The 21,879-nt window shown below is 47.9% G+C and overlaps 2 protein-coding genes and 1 pseudogene across 2 annotated transcripts; 1 reads left to right on the forward strand and 2 right to left on the reverse strand.

Annotated features, from left to right (window-relative positions):
* The first annotated feature begins 1,039 nt into the window (after positions 1–1,039).
* On the forward strand, positions 1,040–10,998 carry LOC127310720 (uncharacterized; annotated as a pseudogene).
* Positions 10,999–12,410: 1,412 nt separating this feature from the next.
* On the reverse strand, positions 12,411–13,229 carry LOC127310063 (uncharacterized). The gene has a single exon (XM_051340763.2). It carries the CDS (start codon positions 13,221–13,223, stop codon positions 12,636–12,638), a length of 588 nt encoding a protein of 195 aa, XP_051196723.1. The 5' UTR covers positions 13,224–13,229; the 3' UTR covers positions 12,411–12,635.
* A 3,089-nt stretch (positions 13,230–16,318) lies between these two features.
* On the reverse strand, positions 16,319–19,176 carry LOC127310719 (uncharacterized). The gene is made up of 2 exons (XM_051341368.2): positions 18,156–19,176; positions 16,319–17,865 (listed from the first exon to the last, which is right to left on the reverse strand). Exons 1-2 carry the CDS (start codon positions 19,174–19,176, stop codon positions 16,319–16,321), a joined length of 2,568 nt encoding a protein of 855 aa, XP_051197328.2.
* Between the last annotated feature and the right edge of the window lie 2,703 nt (positions 19,177–21,879).

Raw genomic sequence — 21,879 nt, forward strand, 5'->3', positions numbered from 1 at the left:
GTAGTTCAGTAGTTTGCTGTTCTAGGTCATTATGTATGAATTGTATTTTCAGGGTAGAGATCACCACATAATTAGTTCAGCGCATCATCAGATTCATCATAAAATTAGTTCTTTTGTTGCTTTTTGTGGATCCTTATCTAATGCAAACTGATTGGATCGAGCAGATTTGCATGCACTACAACAATAGATTGTAGCAGGGAGAAGAGGTTTGTTGTCATGGGTCCATCTCATTCTCAACATTGGAGTGGGGGTATAGGGTTCAGGGTTTATAAAATTTTGACTACAGCTCGTTTTTTCTTACCCGAGCTCCATCATTTTCCAAGTCTCAAAATTGGCTTGGCACAAGTGGGAGGCTCAGCATGCTTTACTTATGGAATTAACCGGTTTTTTGCGATTTCTTGTTGGTAATGCTAGAAGTCTATCTACATGCCAAAGGCGAAGCTACGCAATGATGAATTCAGAGGCTGCGGCATTTTGCAGATGCAGCTCATTTTTTTGAAAATTTTGAAAACATCACTTAAATTTCAAAAAAAACTCTAATTTTTTCATTGGTTTAGACAATGATGTATGTTGTCAATGTTTAAAATTTCAACTCAAAATACCATATATTCTAGCCTGTGCAAACATGAAAAATGTGAGTATATGAAGTAGTGAACAATGTATATTTTCAATTCTCCAAAAAAATGTCAAATTTTGTTAATTTTGTAGGTGTTTCGATATGAGATTTTGCATGTTGGTACAATACATGATAAAACTTTTCCTGAAATCATTGTTTACCTACTTTTCCTGAAATACTAGGAATGGACGGAAAACTGGCACAAATGAATCTTCTTTTGTTAATTTTTTTTTTTGAGAACTTACAAATGAGTCGACTATTTCGATTGGTTCGTGGATATGTAAAGCTGTCTGTAGTGGGCTTTCCCTTAGTTTAGCTACGATGGGCTTTCACACTCCCCCGAAGAGATAACAAGTTTTGGGCTTCAATCTCACTTGTGCTCCAACACACATCCTCCTGTGCGTGAGCTGTGAGCACGCCGCGATGTCGCCGGCGGCGCCGCTGGACGACGACAACCTGCTCTCCGAGATCCTGCTCCGCCTCCCACCGCAGCCTTCGTCCCTCCCCCGCGCCTCCCTCGTCTCCAAGCGCTGGCTCAGCCTCGTCTCCGACCCCCGCTTCCTCCGTCGATTCCGCATCCACCACCGCCGCAACCCTCCCCTCCTCGGCTTCTTCGACCGGGACCTCGTCTTCGCACCTACACTGGAGCCCCCCAACTGCGCCCCGCTCGGCCGCTTCTCCTTGCAGCTCGACCGCTACCGCCACTTCCGGCTCCTTGGATGCCGCCACGGTCTCGTACTAATTCTCCTCGCACCTACGACGCCCGCCAGAGGAAAATCCGGGTGCCAACTCCTAGTGTGGGATCCCGTCACCGACGCCCAGCGCCGCATTGCCCTTCCCCCGCAGTTCGGCAAGGCAAAAGACCTACCCAACCAACGGTGTCGTGCTTCGCGGTGCCGGAGAAGTCCACTTCCAGGTGGTCTTGGTAGTGGCAGACAACAGGGACAAACAAGTTACACGGTTGCTTGCATGTGTTTACTCGTCGGAGACCGGCGCATGGGGCGATCTCATCTCAACGCTGCATCCATCCATGGTTTCTACGAGCAGCAGGCCTGCTGTGCTGATTGGGTATTCTCTTTACTGGTTCATCACTGGGAGTTCGTCGAGCATACTTGAGTTCGATCTGGGTAGGCAGAGCCTAGCTGTGATACCTTTGCCGCTGCCTGTGAATGAGTTTGACATGAGCGGGTACTCGGTTATGCGTGCAGATGATGAGGGGCTTGGGTTTCTCTTTCTGTCAGAGGGAGACAAATTCTTCATGGGTCCTGGCAAGAACTATTGAACTGGACGAGCTACTTTCCTTGGATCCACAGAAGGACCATGCAGTAGTATTAGGGCTTGCTGAGTACAACAATGTGGTGCTCCTCTGGACATCTATCGGCACCTTTATCATCCAGCTTGAGTCATTGCAGTTCAGCAAACTTCTGGACACCCACCCGCTGACTTGTAATGCTTTTGAAAGTGTCTACACTGCAGGTAATAGCATGCCTTACATTTTGGGTAGCTGCCTGTGCATAGCAAAACCAAGTTATTTTTTGATAATTGGTTGATGGAATTGCTGCTCACCTCCTTTCATAATAAGCTAATAATGTTACATTGTATGTTTTCACCTATTTATTTTTCTGTGTCATGATCCCTTCAACATATAACAACATTGTTCTGACAGCTAGCCATCTCTGCTTCTGCAACGAGGTGTAATAACTACTGCATCACAATTTTGGATTCCCTTAGTTGTGGCTGTGAGTAAATAATGTTGTTGCCTGCCTATTGACATATTTGAGAATTGTATGATGGCAGTATTAGTGCATACACACAGTAAAGATGTTCTCAAGATTTGATACATGACGGTTGGAAATTGAAGACAACTACATTTAGAAAATTAGCTTAACACATTAGAAGCTTAAAAAATAGTTGTATTTCTTTTTATTCAATATTGTTATCATTGCACTTGCTAGTAATCTTAAATCCATACTAACAACTTTGGTTTCATATCAACGAAGTAGTGGTCGTTTTTGTTACTTATAAAAGGGTACTGCTGCAAGAGAGAAAGCTCATTTGTGCCCAAGAAAATAATTGAGTTTATTTCATTTATTGGCTAAATGTTTTACACAAATAGCCATGATCACTTTTATTACCAAAGTATTCGGGGGTATGGGTATATATATATCGACATGGCATGGAGCAAGCTTACAATTATTTTTATATAACTTCTCCCTTCCAATCAGCTAATAAGCAAAGTGTTCATATTGTTCATTTTTAAGACACTTAGTCAGTGTGTACTGTTTTGACAATATTCTCTTTATTTAACAGAAGATTTAGTTTTGTTTTGTCATATCAAATTCAAACCTGAATTGTTTTTCCTCAAACTAAATATGCGAATTTACCTAAATATCTAATTGGTCATTGGTTCATTGATTCCATATGCTTGTAGGAACGGCCATTGGTAGTGGAGATGGTGGAGCTGAACTGTTGCACAATATATAAGATGATTGGTCAGATAAATATGCTGTCGCAAATTAATGACGTACTGGATTTCGTAGGTAAGCTTATCTCTGCATAGCAGCAGAATGAAATATTTCCTTCCTTTGCTTTGTGGATACTTTTCTCTTTTACTTTCATTAGATATGTCAAGTCTGAGTGCAACTTGTATGTTATCTCCTCTATGCAAGTACAGTTGATTTCAAATTTCCTTTATTAATACAGGCTTATAACAATTGCCATTACACATCACTGTTTATCTGTGATCCTTATGATACATAGTGCTCGCTTGGAGTTATGTACAATTATGCTAGTCTTATGCAATTTGCTGAAGAAATTTCTCAGCATGTCTGTGTTATCACTCTAACTTACATGTGTATGATCCAAGAGTCTACAGCATCTTAACTCGTACAAGGTTTTCAAATGGTTACTATAGTCAACTGCTAGGTAATAAATATCATGGTGGTATATTCAATAAAATATTGAGGACAATCTTCTTATCAAGGAAATAGATGACAGTAATCTGGATATTATCTAATAAATTTTAGCATTTTTATAATTTATGCTTGGGCGTCCTCTCTAAATAGTTGAGATTGGAAACATGAAAAACATTAAATCTTACCAACAAATAGTGTTGAACAATATTAGCATTGTATTTTGTCACCCTCAATAATAACTGAATGTTAGATACGACATCTAAATGACATCTTTCAAGATTGACCTTGGATTCATCCCTTATATTCTGTCAATGCAGACCAAAGTCCCTAAAGCAAAGATCTTCCGCTTTAAGAACTTTCAGGTTAACCACCCAAGCTTCATAGAGGTGTTTCAACAAGCTTATATTCTCCCTTGCAAAAAACAGAGACGGCAGTGGCGCATCTCTTATAAACTCAAAACCACTAGAAGAGCACAAATCTTTCCCGCCTCTTGTTTCTGTTTTCATTTTGGAATTCAGGCGTTGACCTTATCGATGGTCTTGAAGAACAAAGGCCTTGTTCGTTGTAGAAAGACTTGCAGAGGAATTATTAGGGCGCCCATTAAGGCATTAGCAGACTCCTTCACCACAAGCAGCTGCACTGGAAAAAAAAGAGCCGCACTATCTGAAAACTTGAATTCATGTGGTGGCCACTAAAGCCTATAAGAAATCTCATTGCATCTCTTGCCGACAGATAGGGCTCCTCGACCAGTGATCATGAAGCCAAAGCTGTTATCATCTGGAGAGCGTTTAATTGCAGAGTGGCTGTCTTGGCTGACGACCCACACATGTTCTTTGATCTTTCTGAACTTGTCCAACAGGTTGAGGATCTTGGCTACCTCTCAAACCCATTCTGTAAATAGGAGATTGCTAATGTGGTCAAGGAAATTCCCCTGCACCATTCCCCAGGTCCCAGCGGCTTTAATGGGCTGTTCATCAAGTGATGTTGGTTGATCACATAGGCAGATTTTGCAGCCCTATTTTTGATGATTTTGAGGAATCTTCCATTATTCTTATACCAAGCTAAAAGATACTACACTTGGACATTCAGGAAGCTGCCAACCCCTATCACGCCCAAATGGATATGAGCATGTCAACATTGACTCTTTAGTCAAACATAAGCATTAAAATGTAGCCTCCTATACATGGTAGCCATCAATGGGATGAGTCATGATACATTAAGAGTAACACTCCCTCCCTCCGTTAATAGATGTCCAGTGGTTCGTCTAAATTTGGATGTATCTATGCCTAAAAAATGTCTAGATACATTCGAATTTAGACAAATTTTTGACATCTAAAAATAGACAGAGGTAGTACATCCAAATAGAATATTTCATTTTAAACGAAGCAAGTAAAACTTGCAAAGGTTAAGTACCCTTCTTACCTCCTAAGTTAGTCTGGGCATCCTAAAACAGCTTCGGCCTCTAGTACAGTTTGTTTGGTCCAAACTTCATATTGTGATGGTTTTGTACAGTCTAATTTTGTTCGATTTTGGTTACCAAATATTATATACTCTATACATGATAAGAAATGGCAAGACTAGGTTCGTCCTTGAAACTGCTTTCAACTTGAATAGTCGTCAAGTTATAGTTTTTGATTCTGTGCAGAGTAAAAATAAAATCTATTTTGAACTGAAGGAAGTATTAATTTATTAGATGACGATCGCTTTCTTGAGGGTTACACTGCATGAATTGTATTAATTTCGATCTGCTACTGACAATCTCGCTCATACATTTCTGAAAAATATGCCTACTAGCTGCAAACCAAGTGCATCAGTTTTATTCTCCACGAGCCCCTCATATGTCCATGACAACAGTGAATACACTAACTGATTTGGTTAGCTAGGCAGTTCAGCATTTCCCTCTAACGAGGTATTTGAGCCATGGTCTTTTATCTTCTGCTGAGATCAGTTGGATCCATCTTACAGAAAACATCAGTTGTATCGATATACTTGAGAATATGTGAACCAATAAAAGTTGATGGCATATCACTTGGAATTAAGTGTACTGCTGGTTTTGTCCAATATCTAAGATTATTCAAGTTTTAGCATTTAGTCAAGCTTCCACACTGGTGAAGCTAATGTATAGTGTCAAGTCATACAAAAATTGGGAGATATAACTTTGTTTTTTCTGAATTAATACTTTGACAGCACAAACTGGTTGACTGATGACATTGATTGCTTTGCAGATATCTAAAGTTACATTCCCATGGCTGAGATGTGGAAATGTGTAGGTTCTTCCGTTTCATATGCTCCAAGGTCCATGCTGATTTTGATCATCTATATAGTACACTCTGGTGAACTGTGAAGTGGACTTGTAGGATTTTATCTCATAATTTGGTAGTTCCCGCCTGTTGTCAAATTTTTGTGGACAAGTCGACTGACATGATGACACGAATGACTTGCTTAAGTTAATGTGTTATTCACTTTATTATCTTCATGTTGTATCTAGCAGGGGATCTTAACATTGAATTTCTACAGTGTCCCTTTTTTGTGTGTGTGTGTATTTTTGTTGAACTCTTATGTAATTCTGGCTGGCGATAGTTGAGTCTTGAAATGGCACTTGCCTTGCGCATTTGGCAATATATGGTGTTGTTTGTCACTGCAATAGTGATTCACAAACTTTGACGTTCACAAAGTTGTATACATGTGGCCTATGGAAGTAAACGTACAATGTTTATAGTAGGCGCTAGCAACTTATTAACTATTAGATGTATATATTTGTATATTGTAGTTTTTCCATATTTGCACTTGTATCTGTGCTATATATTGTGGCCTTTGGCCCCTGGTAATACAACAAGTCTATTACCCTAACATGGTATCAGATCTGTAGGTTAGCTCCTCTCCTCGCAGCCGCCGCCGCCCGCCTCGGCCTCTCCCTCGCCGCCCGGTCGTCCGCCCGCCGGCTGCCCGTCCCGACCTCGGCCAGCCGCCCGCCGGCTGCCGCCGCCCGTCCGCCCGTTCCGCCCTTCCCGACCTTGGCCGCCTGCCCGCTGGCCACCCGTCGACCCCGTCCGCCTCCACGTGCGCGTGCCCGCCTGTCTCTATCGCACCCTCCAGTCTCCGTCTCCATCTCAGTTTCGTCCCGTCAGAAAAGAAAAAATGAGCTGTCTTCCTCGTCGGGCTATCTTGCGATTCCTCGATGCCCGGTGATTTTTGATGGCATGAATTACACTGATTTCACTGCCTTTACGCACGTCCACATGCGCGGCATTCGTCTTTGGGGTGTGCTTTCTGGTGAGGTCCTCTGTCCGCCGCGCCCCAATGCTCCTACGACGCCTATTCCACCGACGCCCGTTGCCCTTGCCCCCGATGCTACTCAAGAGGTCAAGGATGCAGCCAAGAGTGCTGATGATACTGCTCTAACTGAGTATGAGTGGAAGGTCCAGGAGTATTCTACCGCTGTTGCCACGTACCGACTGGATCTGACTGACTACGCTCAGTGGATAGATGAGGATGCTCGTGTTGCTGCTGCTCTCACTTCCAGTGTTCTGCCTCAGTATGCTGCTGAGTTCATGGGTCTTCCCACTGTTGCTGCTCAGTGGGCTTTTCTTCATCAGCGCTATCAACCGTCTGGGGATGCTCTTTACCTGTCTATGGTTCGCCAGGAGCATGCTCTTCAGCAGGGTGATTCTACTATTGATGAGTTCTACACTCAGAGTGCTGCTATTTGGCGTCAGCTTGATTCTCTTCGTACAGCTGTGTGTGCCACATGTCCCTGGTGTCTGTGCGCACGGATCTGAAGTTTCAGCGCGTATTTGAGTTTTTGTCGCGGCTCCGCAAGGAGTTTGAGCCTCGTCGTGCCCAGCTGCTTGCCCGTGGTCGTGTTCCGTTCTCTGAGGTACTGTCTGAGCTTCCTGCTGAGGAGACTCGTCTTCGTGGTGCTGGTCTTCTTGAGGTTCCCTCTGTACTTGCAGCTCGTGGTCCTCCTGTGCCGTCGGCTTCGTTGCGGTCTCCAGTACCGCCGATACTTTCTACTCCTCCGGTCCATGGCCAGAGTGAGCCTCAGCAGCCTTGTGGTATGACATCACCTTCTCGTCCTCCCTGCTCCTATTGTGGCAAGCCTGGCCATGATATCTCTAGATGCTGGAGGAGGGATCCCATTTTACGTCAGCAGTACCATGCTCGTAAGCAGACTGGTTGTTCAAGATCTTCTGCAGTTGCACTGTCTGATCAGGACATTATCCGTGTTCTTCGTGGTCTGCTCGCTGCTACAGGCTCTTCCTCGACGGGTACTGCTGGTTCTGTGTCTAGCTCTTCTGGCACTGCGCGACCACCATCTTCTACACAGTCAGGTACGTCATCCCCGTGGTATCTGGATTCTGGAACTTCTTTTCATATGACTTCTGCGTCTTTTATTCTTTCTACTCTTCGCTCTCTTATTTCTCCTGTCCGTGTTATCACGACTGATGGTACCTCTCTTCCTGTTTCCAGTCGAGGCACCCTCTCTACTACCTCTTTCTCTGTTCCTGACGTTTCTCATGTTCCTAGTCTTAAGATGAACCTTTTTCTCGCTAGTCACCATCGATTCTGGTTGTCGCGTCATTCTTGACGCTGATTCTTGTGCTGTTCAGGACCGCCGTACACATGCCCTGGTTGGAGCTGGCCCTCGCAGCCTTGAATCTCCCGGGCTATGGGAGTTAGACAGGCTTCGCGTTCCATCCACTGACACTTCCTCTGCCAGTTCTCATGCGGTTGCTGCTTCCGTCACCGGCTCTTTTCAGCAGTGGCATCATCGTCTGGGTCACCTTTGTGGCTCCCGTTTATCGTCATTAGTGCGTCATGGTCTTCTGGGGTCTGTCTCAGGAGATGTGTCTTTAAATTGTCAGGGTTGTAGGTTAGGCAAACAGATCCAGCTTCCCTATCCTACTAGTGTGTCTGTATCTCAGCGACCTTTTGATTTAGTTCATTCAGATGTTTGGGGTCCGGCTCCCTTTGCTTCAAAAAGGGGTCATCGGTAATATATTTTATTCATTGATGATTTTTCACGGTACACCTGGTTGTTTTTATGCGCTCTCGCAGTGAGGTGCTCTGTATTTATCAGCGCTTTGCGGCCATGGTTCGTACTCAGTATTCCACGCCTATTCGTGTGTTTCGTGCCGATTCTGCAGGTGAGCATATCTCTCAGCACCTGCGTGGTGTCATTGCTGAGCAGGGCACCCTCGCTCAGTTCTCGTGTCCCGGCGTGCATGCTCAAAATTGTGTCGCCGAGCGTAAGCATCATCATATTCTTGAGACTACCCGTGCTATGATGATTGATTCCTCTCTTCCGCCGCATTTCTGGCTTGAGGCTGTCGCTACGTCGACTTACCTCATTAACATTCAGCCTTCGGCTGCCCTTCAAGGTGGCATTCCTCTCGAGCGTCTCTCTGGTAGTTCTCCAGACTACTCGACTCTTCGTTTATTTGGTTGCGTTTGCTATGTCCTCCTACCTCCTCGCGAACGCACCAAACTGACTGCTCAGTCTGTTGAGTGTGTTTTTCTCGGATACACTGATGAGCATAAGGGTTATCGCTGTTGGGATCCCGTTGGTCGTCGGATGCGCATCTCTCGTGATGTCACGTTTGATGAGACACGTCCTTTCTATCCTCGCCCCACCTCTGGTACTTACCCGGTAGATGATATATCTTTTCTTCTATTTCCTGATGCACCTCCCGCTGTCCCTTCTCCTCGACCTCTTACTTCTGATGCACCCCCTTCGACCTCAGCGCCATCCTCTCCTCCGTCTAGTTCCCCTAGTTCTCCTGGTTCTCCGGCTTCAGACCCTTCCTCTGTTGTTCCTTCTTCCTCTTCTTCTAATGACTCGTCTTCCGCCGATGAGCTTCCCTCTTCACGTCCCGTTCGTCAGCATCGTGCTCCAGACCGTCACTCTCCTAGTCAGTATGGTCTCTCTGTCGTCTCCGAGACGACTTCTTATCGGGATGCCGAGCGTCATCCTGAATGGCAGCTTGCCATGGCTGAGGAGATCGCTGCGCTTGAGCGCAATGGCACCTGGGATCTTGTTTCTCCCCCTTCTGGTGTTCGTCCTATCACGTGTAAGTGGGTCTATAAAATTAAGACCCGCTCTGATGGATCTCTTGAGCGCTATAAAGCGCGTCTTGTAGCTCATGTCTTCCAGCAGGAGCACGGCCGTGACTATGATGAGACTTTTTCCCATGTGGCTCATATGACCACTGTGCGTACTTTTCTTGTTGTTGCTTCTGTTCGACGCTGGTCTGTGTCCCAGCTTGATGTTCAAAACGCTTTTTTTAATGGCGAGTTGAGTGAGGAGGTTTACATGCAGCCTCCTCCTGGGTATTTTGTTCCCGATGGGATGGTTTGTCATCTTCGGCGTTCTCTTTATGGTCTGAAACAGGCCCCTCGTGCCTGGTTTGAGCGCTTTGTCTCTGTGGTGACTGCTGCTGGTTTCTCTCATAGTTTTCATGATCCAGCGCTATTTGTTCACACTTCTCCTCGTGGATGCGCTCTTCTCCTTCTCTATGTTGATGATATGATCATTACTGGTGATGATCCTGAGTATATTGCCTTTGTCAAGGCTTGTTTTCGTGATCATTTTCTTATGACTGATCTTGGTCCTCTTCGCTACTTTCTTGGGATTGAGGTCTCCTCCACTTCTGATGGTTTTTCTATCTCTCAGGAAAAGTATATATTCAGGATCTTCTTGCTCGTGCTGCTCTTGGGGATGAGCGCACTGTGGAGACTCCTATGGAGCTTAATGTTAAGCTTCGTCCTACTGATGGTGATCCTCTTCCTGATCCGACACGTTATCGCCATCTTGTTGGGAGTCTTGTTTATCTTGCTGTCACTCGTCCTGATATCTCTTATCTTGTTCATATTTTGAGTTAGTTTGTCTGAGCTCCTACCACCGTTCACTACAGTCATCTCCTCCGTGTTCTCCGTTATCTTCGTGGCACGATCACTCGTCGCCTTTTCTTTCCTAGTTCTAGCTCTCAGCTCCAGTGCTATTCGGATGCCACGTGGGCGAGTGATCCTACGAATCGTCGTTCACTTTCTGCTTACTGTGTGTCTCTTGGTGGTTCGCTTGTTGCTTGGAAGACGAATAAACAGGTAGCGGTTTCTCGTTCGAGTGTTGAGGCTGAGCTGCGGGCTATGGCTTTGTTGATTGCTAAGGTGACATGGTTACGGTGGTTGCTTGCAAATTTTGGGGTCTCTGTTACGACACCCAGCCCACTTTTGTGTGACAGTACAAGTGCTATCAGTATTGCACGTGATCCGGTCAAGCATGAGCTTACCAAGCATATTGGTGTTGATGATTTTTATACACGTGCTCAGGTGCAGGCTCAGGTTGTTGCGCTTCATTATGTGCCTTCAGATATGCAGTTGACGGATTTCTTTACAAAGGCACAAACCCGAGCACAGCATGACTTCTTACTCTCCAAACTCAGTGTTGTGGATCCACCATTAGTTTGAGGGGGTGCTATATTTATATATTTGTACATTGTAGTTTTCCCATATGTTAGGGGGCTTCCTGCATATTTACACCTGTACCTGTACTATATATTGTGGCCTTTGGCCCCCTGGTAATACAATAAATCTATTACCCTAACATTAACATCCTACCTAATCCCATGGTCGACTAGCTAACCAGAACCATGCACTGAAGTATGTGACGTCTCCCTTCAAGTTTAGCGGGATAACAACACATCTTGCGTAGAGATCACAAGAAGCAACTAACCGGGGATCACAAGAAGCAACACATCTTCACTACGCTCGTCGACAGTATGTAAAGGGATCACAGGATAAAAATAACTCAAATCACAGCAAACTGACAATGAATCATCAATATATTGGTAGCATAAAAGTGATGAACAACGAGTTGACGACCCAGTTGAGTACTCTTAACTAGCACGTTGATCTGGACATTCAAGCACAAGCATTAGAACAATCCAGCAGTTTACATTGCAGGGCTGACCTACAAGTTCTTGTGATTGATTTTGACGTACTCGTCCATACGAAGTACCAAGTACCTTGCATATATGGAAGATATATGCATACCATAAAATAGTTGTAATTAATAAAGATCGACAGGTCATGCCGAGATCAGGTTAAGCAAGACAACCAGAACTGGTGTATCCATCTATAGTGGAGTAGCAACGCATGATGAGACATGCAATGCCAAAACCAATTAATTTAAAACATTGTTTATGCCAGCAGTAATACAACATGTGATTATATATTATATGCAAATCAAAGAATTTGTATGTATCACATGAGTGTCATTTGCTTTACCGGCATACACAACTTTGCTAATTTACTGCAACTATAGCGATTTCCTCATACCAGTAGAGAGCAATATGGCACCAAGCTTTGCTTAATTAGGACAGTCACAATACATCTTATCTGTTGTATTAATTTTAAGCTATGAGAAATAGTATCAATACAAGTCAATTAACCATCCATAGATTTGTAAATGTCAACATAGTGAAGGAATGAGGAACCATAAATTCTATTTTTAGGGTAGAGATCACCACATATATAATCATGGGAGCATACGAAGTTAGGTTTTTTTGTTGGGTTGTGGATAATTATCACATGCTAACGGATGGATATTTGCATGCACTACAACCATAGATTGTACAAGGGAGAAGAGGTTTCTTTTCTTGGGTCTATCTCAAGATGGTTGTACAAGGCATGTGTAGCATATTTCACCATGCACAACTTGTTGAACATATATTTTTCGATAAAGTGTTGAACATATATATCACCTTGAACTTAATAATGAGGTTATCAACGCTGGATATTTAACTTGTACTACACAATGTGCACACATGAAGAGCGATATATAGTAATACATAAAATTCAATTACTTTGAAGTTGTGAAGAAATAACTAGATATACAGTGATGGAACACATGCTACATTTAGAGAAGCCCATAGTCACGCAATATTCTTGTTCTGACAGTACTAACGTTTTATCGGAATGATGAAACCCTTTATTTCTTGTAATAAACATCATTAAAGGTACAAACAAATTAAAATAAATTATATGATACCCACTCGACATAGAGAAGGTTGGGCTTCATATTTTGATTAGCATGATCAAGAGTGTTACGGGTTGGCATTGCCAAAACCAGATCCAGTGCCGCTGCCACTTCCACTCCCACCATTTGTGCCATGTCCGCTGCCACCGCCACCACCATTGGAATATGCATTTGCATAGGTATTTTCTTCATAGTATTTATTAGTTGCATCGCTAGAGCCTGATCCACTACCACTACCAGATCCATAGCCACTAGATCCATAATGATCTCCGGTTGCTTGTCCTCCACCACCGCCACCACCGGTACCGCCAGAGTTAGAAGATCCAGCAACATCACCTTCATACATATCTTCACTATATCCACCCGAGCCGGAGCCGGCACCAGACCCGCTACCAGATCCAGTACCATCGTATTGGCTACCGCCACCCCCTTCACCTCCACCTCCACTGCTTGCATGCGCACCGCTTCTTGAACTCTGGCCATAACCACCTCCACTCCCCGATCCTGAGCCACCACCATTCACTTCACCCCCACCTCCGCCCCCTCCAGATCCTGTTCCTTGAGAACTAGAGTATCTAGCCACCCTTCCAGCATTGGCTAATCCAATACTCAAGAATACAATGAACCATAGAGTTGCTAGTTTTGTACCTGCCATTGTGTGAGTTCGAGTGAGGTGAGTTGCTAGAGAAGCTTGCATGTGGGTATTTATAGTGATAGAGGCCATGCATTCTTCTTATTTTTATATCATGTTGGTTTCGGGGGTCTTTCGTCCACATTCAGACAGCACATGCGAAGATCCACGGCTCTAGCTGATGCCGGAGAGACGACTTGGAACTTTCCATAGCCGAGTTTGACATATTCCGTGGGTATCGTAGGAAATGTGCATGCATGCAGTCAAACCATGCAAGATGTGCCAGCAACATCTCGATCATCCTCTCAAAGCAAGAGCTCAACGTACATAAGCCTCTAGCATAAGCCTCTAGCGTGCCCGGATCAACCAATCAAACCTATCTTCTCTATGCCGTTTCCCATTTACTACTTGCTTGGTTTATCTTAGGGCTAAATAACCATGATTTCAAGAAGATCGCATTAGCTGGATGATCAAGTGGACATGGCGCCCCATGGGCTGCGGGATGCCATTTGCGATGCCAAGCAAGCGTTGGACAAGCAGTGCATAATTTGACCCCGCCGGCAGAGTCGATCAAATCGACTTGAGAAATCTGCACGTTGGTTCGCATTGTCTTGTTTGTCTCCGCTGCTGCTGCTACAGTAGACATCCATCCATTGACTGATTTTGGGTCGTGGTTGAACCATACGTAAATGTGTGAGCCAGCGTAAGCTTTATCCGTGCGTATATCTTTGACAGGCGAGGAGATCGCAATAAAGAATTTCGAGAAAATGCTCTAGCTCGATAGGTTACAATAACTGATTTATGATAATTTGTTTCTAGAACTACTATTTAATGAAATGAAGATAACATTGAATTATCTAGAAATGCCGATTTCTCTGAAGGTATTCTTCATGTCACTGTTGTCGCGACATGTATGTCCTCACTTCCTGAAAATAGCCACACCTCACATATTTAACGGATGTGAGAATTTATAGATTTTACGGGTGAAGGCATGAGAGCAAGTTATTTCGCTTTTATTTTTAAAACAAAATATTAAAATAAAATATTCTCTGAACCACTCGTTAAATTACAAGTGATTTTTATCGTTGTGTTCCTTTGAAATTTCCTTTGAAATTAGGCCATATTGAAAGGTTTCGACAAACTTTTTCCACGCATTTTCAAAACTAGTACAATTATACTTGGTAGCGGAGACGCCCCGCACCCCCTAGTATAGATGTTGTGTACTTCTTCTCGAAATAGGCTTTCGCCCCGTTATATTAATATATCAACAAATTGATACAAGATAGCGACCACCATTGGGGCAAACAGCACAACAAAGACCAAGAGAAATCATAAGAAGAAAAGAAAAGAAAGAAAGAATGACAATGCCGGATCGACGAAAACGCTGATGATCCGCAACCGCTGCGCCCTCCGGAAGATTCCCACCACGAGCTTAGCCCTCCGAACCGCCGCATACCAAAGAAGCACCTTCAAGAAGGGATGCGACGATGACGACGCTGCTGCCCGGACAAGCCTAGGGTTTCCCCCGGTATGCGGAAGGGCAGTGGGAAAGGGAAACCCCGACGCCCCTCAAGAGGGAATGGTGGCGCCCGCGAGCGTCACCGCGTCGGTGTCGGCCATCGACAAGGATTTCTCCCGTCCCCCAAAGACCCACGGCCCCGGACACTCCGTCACGGTCCGCCAACCTCGCCACCCACCAATTCGCGTCACCACGGTCACACAACCACCACCACCGTCTCACTGTGGCCCACTGACGAAGGCCGACGAAACCGATAGGAATCACCCCGAGTCGAGGGGAGCCTGGACAGCAGCCACGCGGGAGGACGCCACCTCCACCGCCAGCTGCGGAGACAGACCGGACGCAGCTACAGCCTACAGGAGCAAACCAGGCCCCTCTGGCCCGGCCGAGCCCGAGTATGCTTGTTATTGGAAGTACATGTGACACACTTCCAAGTAATGTGTCCAGTACGAGACTGCATATATGGAACATGGGGGCATGTGAACCCACTTTTTGAAAGTTTGTGATCTCAAAACATGTTTTAAAAATCGAAGCACAAAATAATTTCCCAGATGATCTCAAATATGTGCCCTGGACATGAGTTTCGTGACGAATTTTTTTTTATTTTGTCTCGGCAAAAAAGTGAAATTTTGCAGGGCTATATAGCAGTATATATGTGACGTATTTTGTCTTTTTTAGATTCTGAAATAAAAAAGTGGTTTCTCCGCGAAAACTTTCTACGCACACATGGAACATGCGTACGTACCGGGATATTTTTATTTTAGAATTTTTTAACATTTGGACAATGCATTTTCCAACTAGGGTTCACATCCGTCAAGTACTTGTAAAACTAGTTTGCATCTATTTGGAACTACAAGCGCTACACTCCCAAGTACATGTGCCTGCTGTACTTAGAAGTAAAAGAAAACTTCTTCCACGCGAGGGTTGCTTCTCATTCGACACACTACACTCTCGTACATGGATGATCAGGTCCGTCCGACCCAAATGTGGTTTTCATTAAGCCTATTCTTAACAGAAAAGTTAAGAAAACTGGGTTTCCTAAAAATCCTATTACAAAACTTTTTCTAAAACTGTTTGCTAATCCCCACTAGCCAAACAACAGGGTCTAGACGTCCAGTAAGGCCCGACTGCTAGGTAATAAATAATATGGTGTATTTCAATAAAAGATTGACTGCAATATCTAATAAAATATGACAATCTTCTTCTCAAGGAATCTCATATGTAACATTCGGTAATAAAAACGTTAAATCTTACCAACATATAGTATTGAATATACAATATTAACATTTTAGTTTGTCACCCTCAGTTTAGAACTGAATGTTACACAAGAGATTTAAATAACATCCTTTTTAAACAGAAGGCCTCACGGCCCGGCTTTATAAATAAAGCCCTCCTGGCAACGGTACATGCAAGTTAAAGTTATACAGACCATACACGCACACACGCCCACACGCCCAAGGCGTCACAAGTACGACCCTCCCAGGTCTAGAAGGCAAACAACCCACACGATACAAAGCCGAACGGCACAGCTCAGCGGGCTCAACCAAAGTAGATAGAAGCTGAAGCAAGATCTTGGTCAAGTCGCCGCCTGGGTCCTCCGCTACTCAGCCCGTAGTCGCGCGTAGAGCCTCCTGACGTCGTCCACCGCCGCGTCCAGCATCGCCCGGTCCCTCTGTCTGACCAGAACCCTCCAGGACTGCATATGAATGAGCATATGATAGAAAACATCAGCTGGGTTCCCGATCATCTTTCCTTCAAAGACTAGTTTGTTGCGCGTGTTCCAAAGAGTCCAACACATGGCAGCAAACGTGAACCAAACTAGCCTACGAAGGGGGCCGTAAAGCCCCTGGGCGATTGCAATGAACTCCCCCGGTCCCGTGGGGTTCCAGTCGCAGTGGAGGAGTTCCCTAACCCCAGCCCACATGAGTTTGGCGATGGGGCAGGAGAAGAAGATGTGATTGCAATCTTCAATCTCCTGGCACAGAGCGCACCTCCCGTCCGAGGGTCCGTGGCGCTTGGCAACTTGCTCAGCAGAAGGTAACCTACCACGGATGAGTTGCCAAAGAAACACCCGAATCTTAGGGGGAACCCTGGTGCGCCAAGCTTCTTTGAAACAGGTGACTGTCGCTCCCTGCGTCAGTGCAAGATAGACCGAACTGGTGGTGTATGTCCCTGACGCATCAAGGGACCAGGACACTTTGTCATCCTCAAGACCCGGCTGCCAACCCATGGCCTCCCGACGAAGGTTGTCCCATTCAACCATCTCAACCATCCCAAATTGCCGCCGAAATGCAACACCCCACTCCCCGGGGTGCCCATCCGGTGGCTTGGCATCAAACACCGAGATGGACGGATCCGTGCAGCAACTGAATAGGTGGGGGAACCTGGCCATAAAAGGGCCCCTCCCAGTCCACCAGTCCAGCCAGAACCTGGTGCGCCTCCCATTGCGCGCCACGTGCTTGGCTCCAAGTTTGAAGTACCATTTAATCTTCTGAATGGAATTCCAAAATTGGGAGCCTCTGGTAGGGACCGTTTCGTCGAAGAGATCCCTTCCCCCAAGATACTTAGCACGGATGATGTCCGCCCAGAGACCATCCGCGTCTTGGTACAGCTTCCAAATCCATTTGAGCATCAGAGCGATGTTCATGAGTTTGGTGTTGAGGATTCCCAATCCTCCAAACGCTTTGGGTTTACAAACCGTAGCCCAATCCACCATGTGGTACTTGCGTTTGTTGCCCACTCCTTCCCAAAAGAAGCGAGCCCTGGGTCTGTCCATGGATTTATGGGTGCTGTCAAAAAGCATGTACAAGCTCATGGCAAACTGCGGGAGGCTGGACAAGCACGAGTTTGTCAACTCTAGCCTGCCTGCCGAGGCCAAGAATAACCCCTGCCATGGGTCCACCCTGTGCCCAATCTTCTCTGGCAGGAAGTTCCAGTCCGCTACCCTTAGCGCCTTATCACTGATAGGTAGGCCCAAATATTTGATGGGGAATTCCCCCCGCTTGCAGTTAAGCATGTGGGCCACCTGATGTTGAAGTTCCAGTGGTACCCCGGTCACCACCACTTCACTCTTATCAAAATTGATCTTCAGCCCTGACATATTCTCGAAACACAACAGGATAACTTTGAGGTTCGCAATCCCTGCGCCTGTTGGTTTGATCAGAACCAAAGTATCATCAGCGTATTGTAGATGTGTCACCCCCCCCCAGGGATGAGATGCGGGATCACTCCCTCAATGTGTCCCGCCCGGTTAGCCTTAGCCAGGATGGCCGCTAGCCCATCTACAATGAAGTCGAATAAGATCGGGGAGAGTGGGTCCCCTTGTCGGACGCCCCTCGCATTCCGGAAGTACGGACCAACTTCCCCGTTCACATTTATCGCCGTTTGGCCCCCTTTGACCAACTGCATAAGGCGATGCACTACCCGTGCCGAGAAACCTTTCCGCAAGAGAATCTCCTGCAGGAAGTCCCAGTTGACCCTGTCATAGGCCTTCTCGAAATCAAGTTTAAGAAGCAAGCCCTCTTGCTTTCCCACTCGGAGTTCATGTGCAATCTCGTGGAGAGCCAGAGCGCCCTCATGCAGACATCTCCCTTTGATGAAAGCAGATTGGCTCCGGTCCACCGTCCTATGAGCTAGCGGTGCTAATCTAATCGCGTACGCCTTAGCCACGAACTTGAAAATGACATTGATCAGAGCGATAGGTCTAAACTGCGTGATCCGCTCCGCCCCTTTAACCTTGGGAATTAAGGAGATAATCCCAAAGTTAAGCCGGGCGACGTCCACCCTCCCTAGGGCGAAATCATTCAGCATCTGGAGGATGGGTTCTCGCAGGATTCCCCAGAATCGCTTAAAGAACAGAACCGGTAGCCCGTCCGGTCCCGGCGCAGAGTCCGGTTTCATGCTAGCCAGGACCTCATCGAGGTCCTCAGCGGTGAACGCGACCTCCACGCCCCAGTTTTCCTCGTCCGAAATCTTCTGATCTGCATCCCAGAGATCAGGGCCAAGGGCAAAGACCCGCTCTTCCCCTTTAGCCCCCATCAAGCCCTGATAGAACTGGTAGATGTGCTCCATGAGGGCTCGCGGCTCCTCCACCTCGCCCGCCTCGGTGATGAGCCGTGGAATAGAACACTTGCGTTTGCGGCCATTCGCAATCGCGTGGAAGTAAGCGGTGCACGAGTCACCCTTCAGGGTCCACTGAGTCCTACTCCGCTGACGCCAGTATTCCTCGTCCACCCTGTCTAGTGCAACGAGTTGGTCCTCAAGGAAGTACCGGAGGCCCCACCCCTCCTCATCTAGACCGTTGGCATCCGCCACCCGATCTAGCTCTTCCACCGGCGCTAAGGTTGGTACGGAAGTCCCTCTTCTCTTTACCCAAGTTGGCCCCCCACCCTTTGAGGAATTGCCTGGAGTTCCGCGAGACATATTGCCATGCCTCAACCGAGCAACGGTGCGGCCCATGGTCAAAAATGAAACCGCGAATTTTCTCCCTAAGAAGGTCCCCAAACCCCGGCACCCCGAGCCACCAGGTCTGGAAGAAGAACCTCGACTGGCAAATAGGTGCGTCCTCGCCACTGCTAAACAAGAGAGGGGAGTGGTCAGACCCCACCCTTGTGATCGTAGTGAGCGAGCAAAGAGGGAACGCCGCCTCCCAAACCGGCGAAACTAGAACCCGATCTAGTACACACTGAGTTGGGCGAAGTCGTTTATTCGTCCAGGTGTAACGGGCCCCTGCCCGTTCCACCTCCCGGAGAGCCATAGTAGCGATAGCCTCATTGAACCGTCTAACCCTGGACCAAGAGATATTTGCGTTACTCTTGTCACTAGCCGCGCGTATCAAATTGAAGTCGCCCCCAACCACCACCGGGTATGGGGCCGCCGCCACGGCCTGGGTGAGTTCCCCCAAGAACTCATCAGAGCGACGGTGATCAGCCGGCCCATAGACCAAGAAGAAACACCATTTGAGTTTGTTACTACGTTGGTATATCGATGCACTGATGAAGAAGTTCCCCTTCTGCCATTGACCGACCTCGAAGCAATCGTCCCGAAAGCCCAAGAGCATGCCCCCAGAGTGCCCCTGTGCGGGGACCCAGCTCCACCCGAATTGGCCCCCCATCTCCAAGCTACGAAGCTCGGAAGCGGAGAAATCCGCCTTAATCGTTTCTTGGAGGGCCACAATGTCAACCCGGTGCTGCCTAAGGTAGGATTTGAGTTGTCCGCGCCTCCCTGGCTCCCCAAACCCCCTAATATTATATATGAGGGCTCTCATGAGCGAACGCCCCTCGTCGCCCCGCGCCCCTTGCGCACCGTTAGCCGGGGGCGGCGCACCCTTGCGCGAGCCCGAATGTCGTGAAGTGTTAGGTTCTCGTCCGACGACTCTTGTCCGGTCGCGTCCGAGGCCTCCGGTGTGGTATCCGTACCACTACCAAGAGCCGCATCCTCCCTGGATGGCGCGCCCTGATCGGTGGCCTCCCTAGCCAACCGGTCCAAAGACGCCTGTTCCTTGCGCGCCGCGAGCGCCGCAAGGGAAGCCTGGGCCAGCTCTTTCGCCCTAATCAGCTGCAGAGCCTCCTGAGGTGAGCCCTTGCCGGGGGCAAACACAATGGCGCTGTCCAACAGAACAGACGAGAGGTGTGTATCGGGAAGGGAGGGAAGAATGGAGAAGTCAGCGTCCGTACCTGTCACCGGTGGAAGCTCCAGGTTCTTCGTCGCCGTCATGTTCTGCGCCTTCTTCATCATGGAGATCGCCGCTGCGCCCGCCGTCCTCGAGCTCTTCCGCACCGGCGTCGGCGGCACCGCCGCCTTCTTGGTCGCCTTGACCGGCCCCTTCACCGAGACCGGTACCACCTTGGTCCGCTTGCCCTGCACCAGGGAGACCGCCGCCGTCACCTCGCCATGTAGGTCGAGCGCAGGCCCCGAGCCCTGCCCCGCCGCCGCTCCTGTCTCCACAGCCGTGGCAGCCGGCGTGTCCACCTCCATCACCGAGGAAGTCCAGGTCGGGCTCGCCGGCAGAAGCGAGGGGCTGCTCCCCAGCCCAGGACCGACCGTGTCCGTGACCTGGGACACCGTCTCCCCGGAGGCCAGCGACCCCTCCTCCAGGACCATGTCCGGCTGGGTAGGGGGCAGCCCTCCACCCTCCTTCCCCGGGCCATCCACGTCAACCACGTCCTCCACCTCCGCAAGGATGGCAAAGCGTCCCAAGCCGGCCAACCTTGGGAAGGTCTTGATGTTGGATCCATATTGATCCGCCACCCTCCCCAGCTGTGGAGCACTCCTCGAGCCCCCAAACCCGGCCAGCTGGGCAGAACCCGGGCCACCACCTTGCTTGTCGGTGCCCTTGGCCTTCTCCTTGTCCTTGTCATTTCCGCGCCTGCGGTGCCTGTTCCATGCCTCACCATCAGTGCTCCTCTCCTCGGACTCCAGATCATCCCCGTCGTCGTCGTCTCTCGGAGCCGGCGGGCGGGGTGGGCCACCCGAGCCACCCGCACCCCTCGCCCCCAGCTCCGCATGGATTCCCACCGTAAACGGCTCGCCATTGACACAAAGCTGCACAGTCCCCTTCACCCTCTCCGGGTACCTGCACTGGAATCGCATCCTCACGGGCTCCGTCTTCCACTTCTTGATGGACAGCTCATCCACCTCCATCGGACGCCCGACCATCGTCATTGCCGCCATGAGTCGGTCCTTGACCATCAGGCTCCCAGGCAGTCCAGTGATCTGTACCCAAACAGATGGGAAGGACGGACCCGGTCGGGGGGACACGAACGCCTCACGGATGTCCACATCGCACTTGCTCAGAGGCAGGTAAATCTTGCCGCGCCTGGTGCTCATCCGTAGTGTCTCCCTCGACGGAAACCTGACGCAGAACTCCAAATCAGACACCTTCGTCACCTGCCAGTCCCAAAGGTCGTCGAGGAGGCTCTTGAGCTCGTCCGACAGCTGCAGCGCCGTGAGAGGTGCGGAGGTGAAATGGATCACCGCCTCAAACTGCACGTCCTCCGCCGGAGCTTGGAGCGGCTCCACCTCAATGTTGAAGAAACCACCACCCGTGATGGCGTGACCATAGGACTGCAGCAGCATCGGCCGACCACGCGTGGGACAGCCCGCCGAGACATGGCCGGTCTTGCTGCAGAGGATGCAGACCGGGTCATTGACGCAGTCCGC

The sequence above is a fragment of the Lolium perenne genome, chromosome 6 (genome assembly GCF_019359855.2).
Source record: "Lolium perenne isolate Kyuss_39 chromosome 6, Kyuss_2.0, whole genome shotgun sequence".
NCBI classification, from domain to species: Eukaryota; Viridiplantae; Streptophyta; class Magnoliopsida; order Poales; family Poaceae; genus Lolium; species Lolium perenne.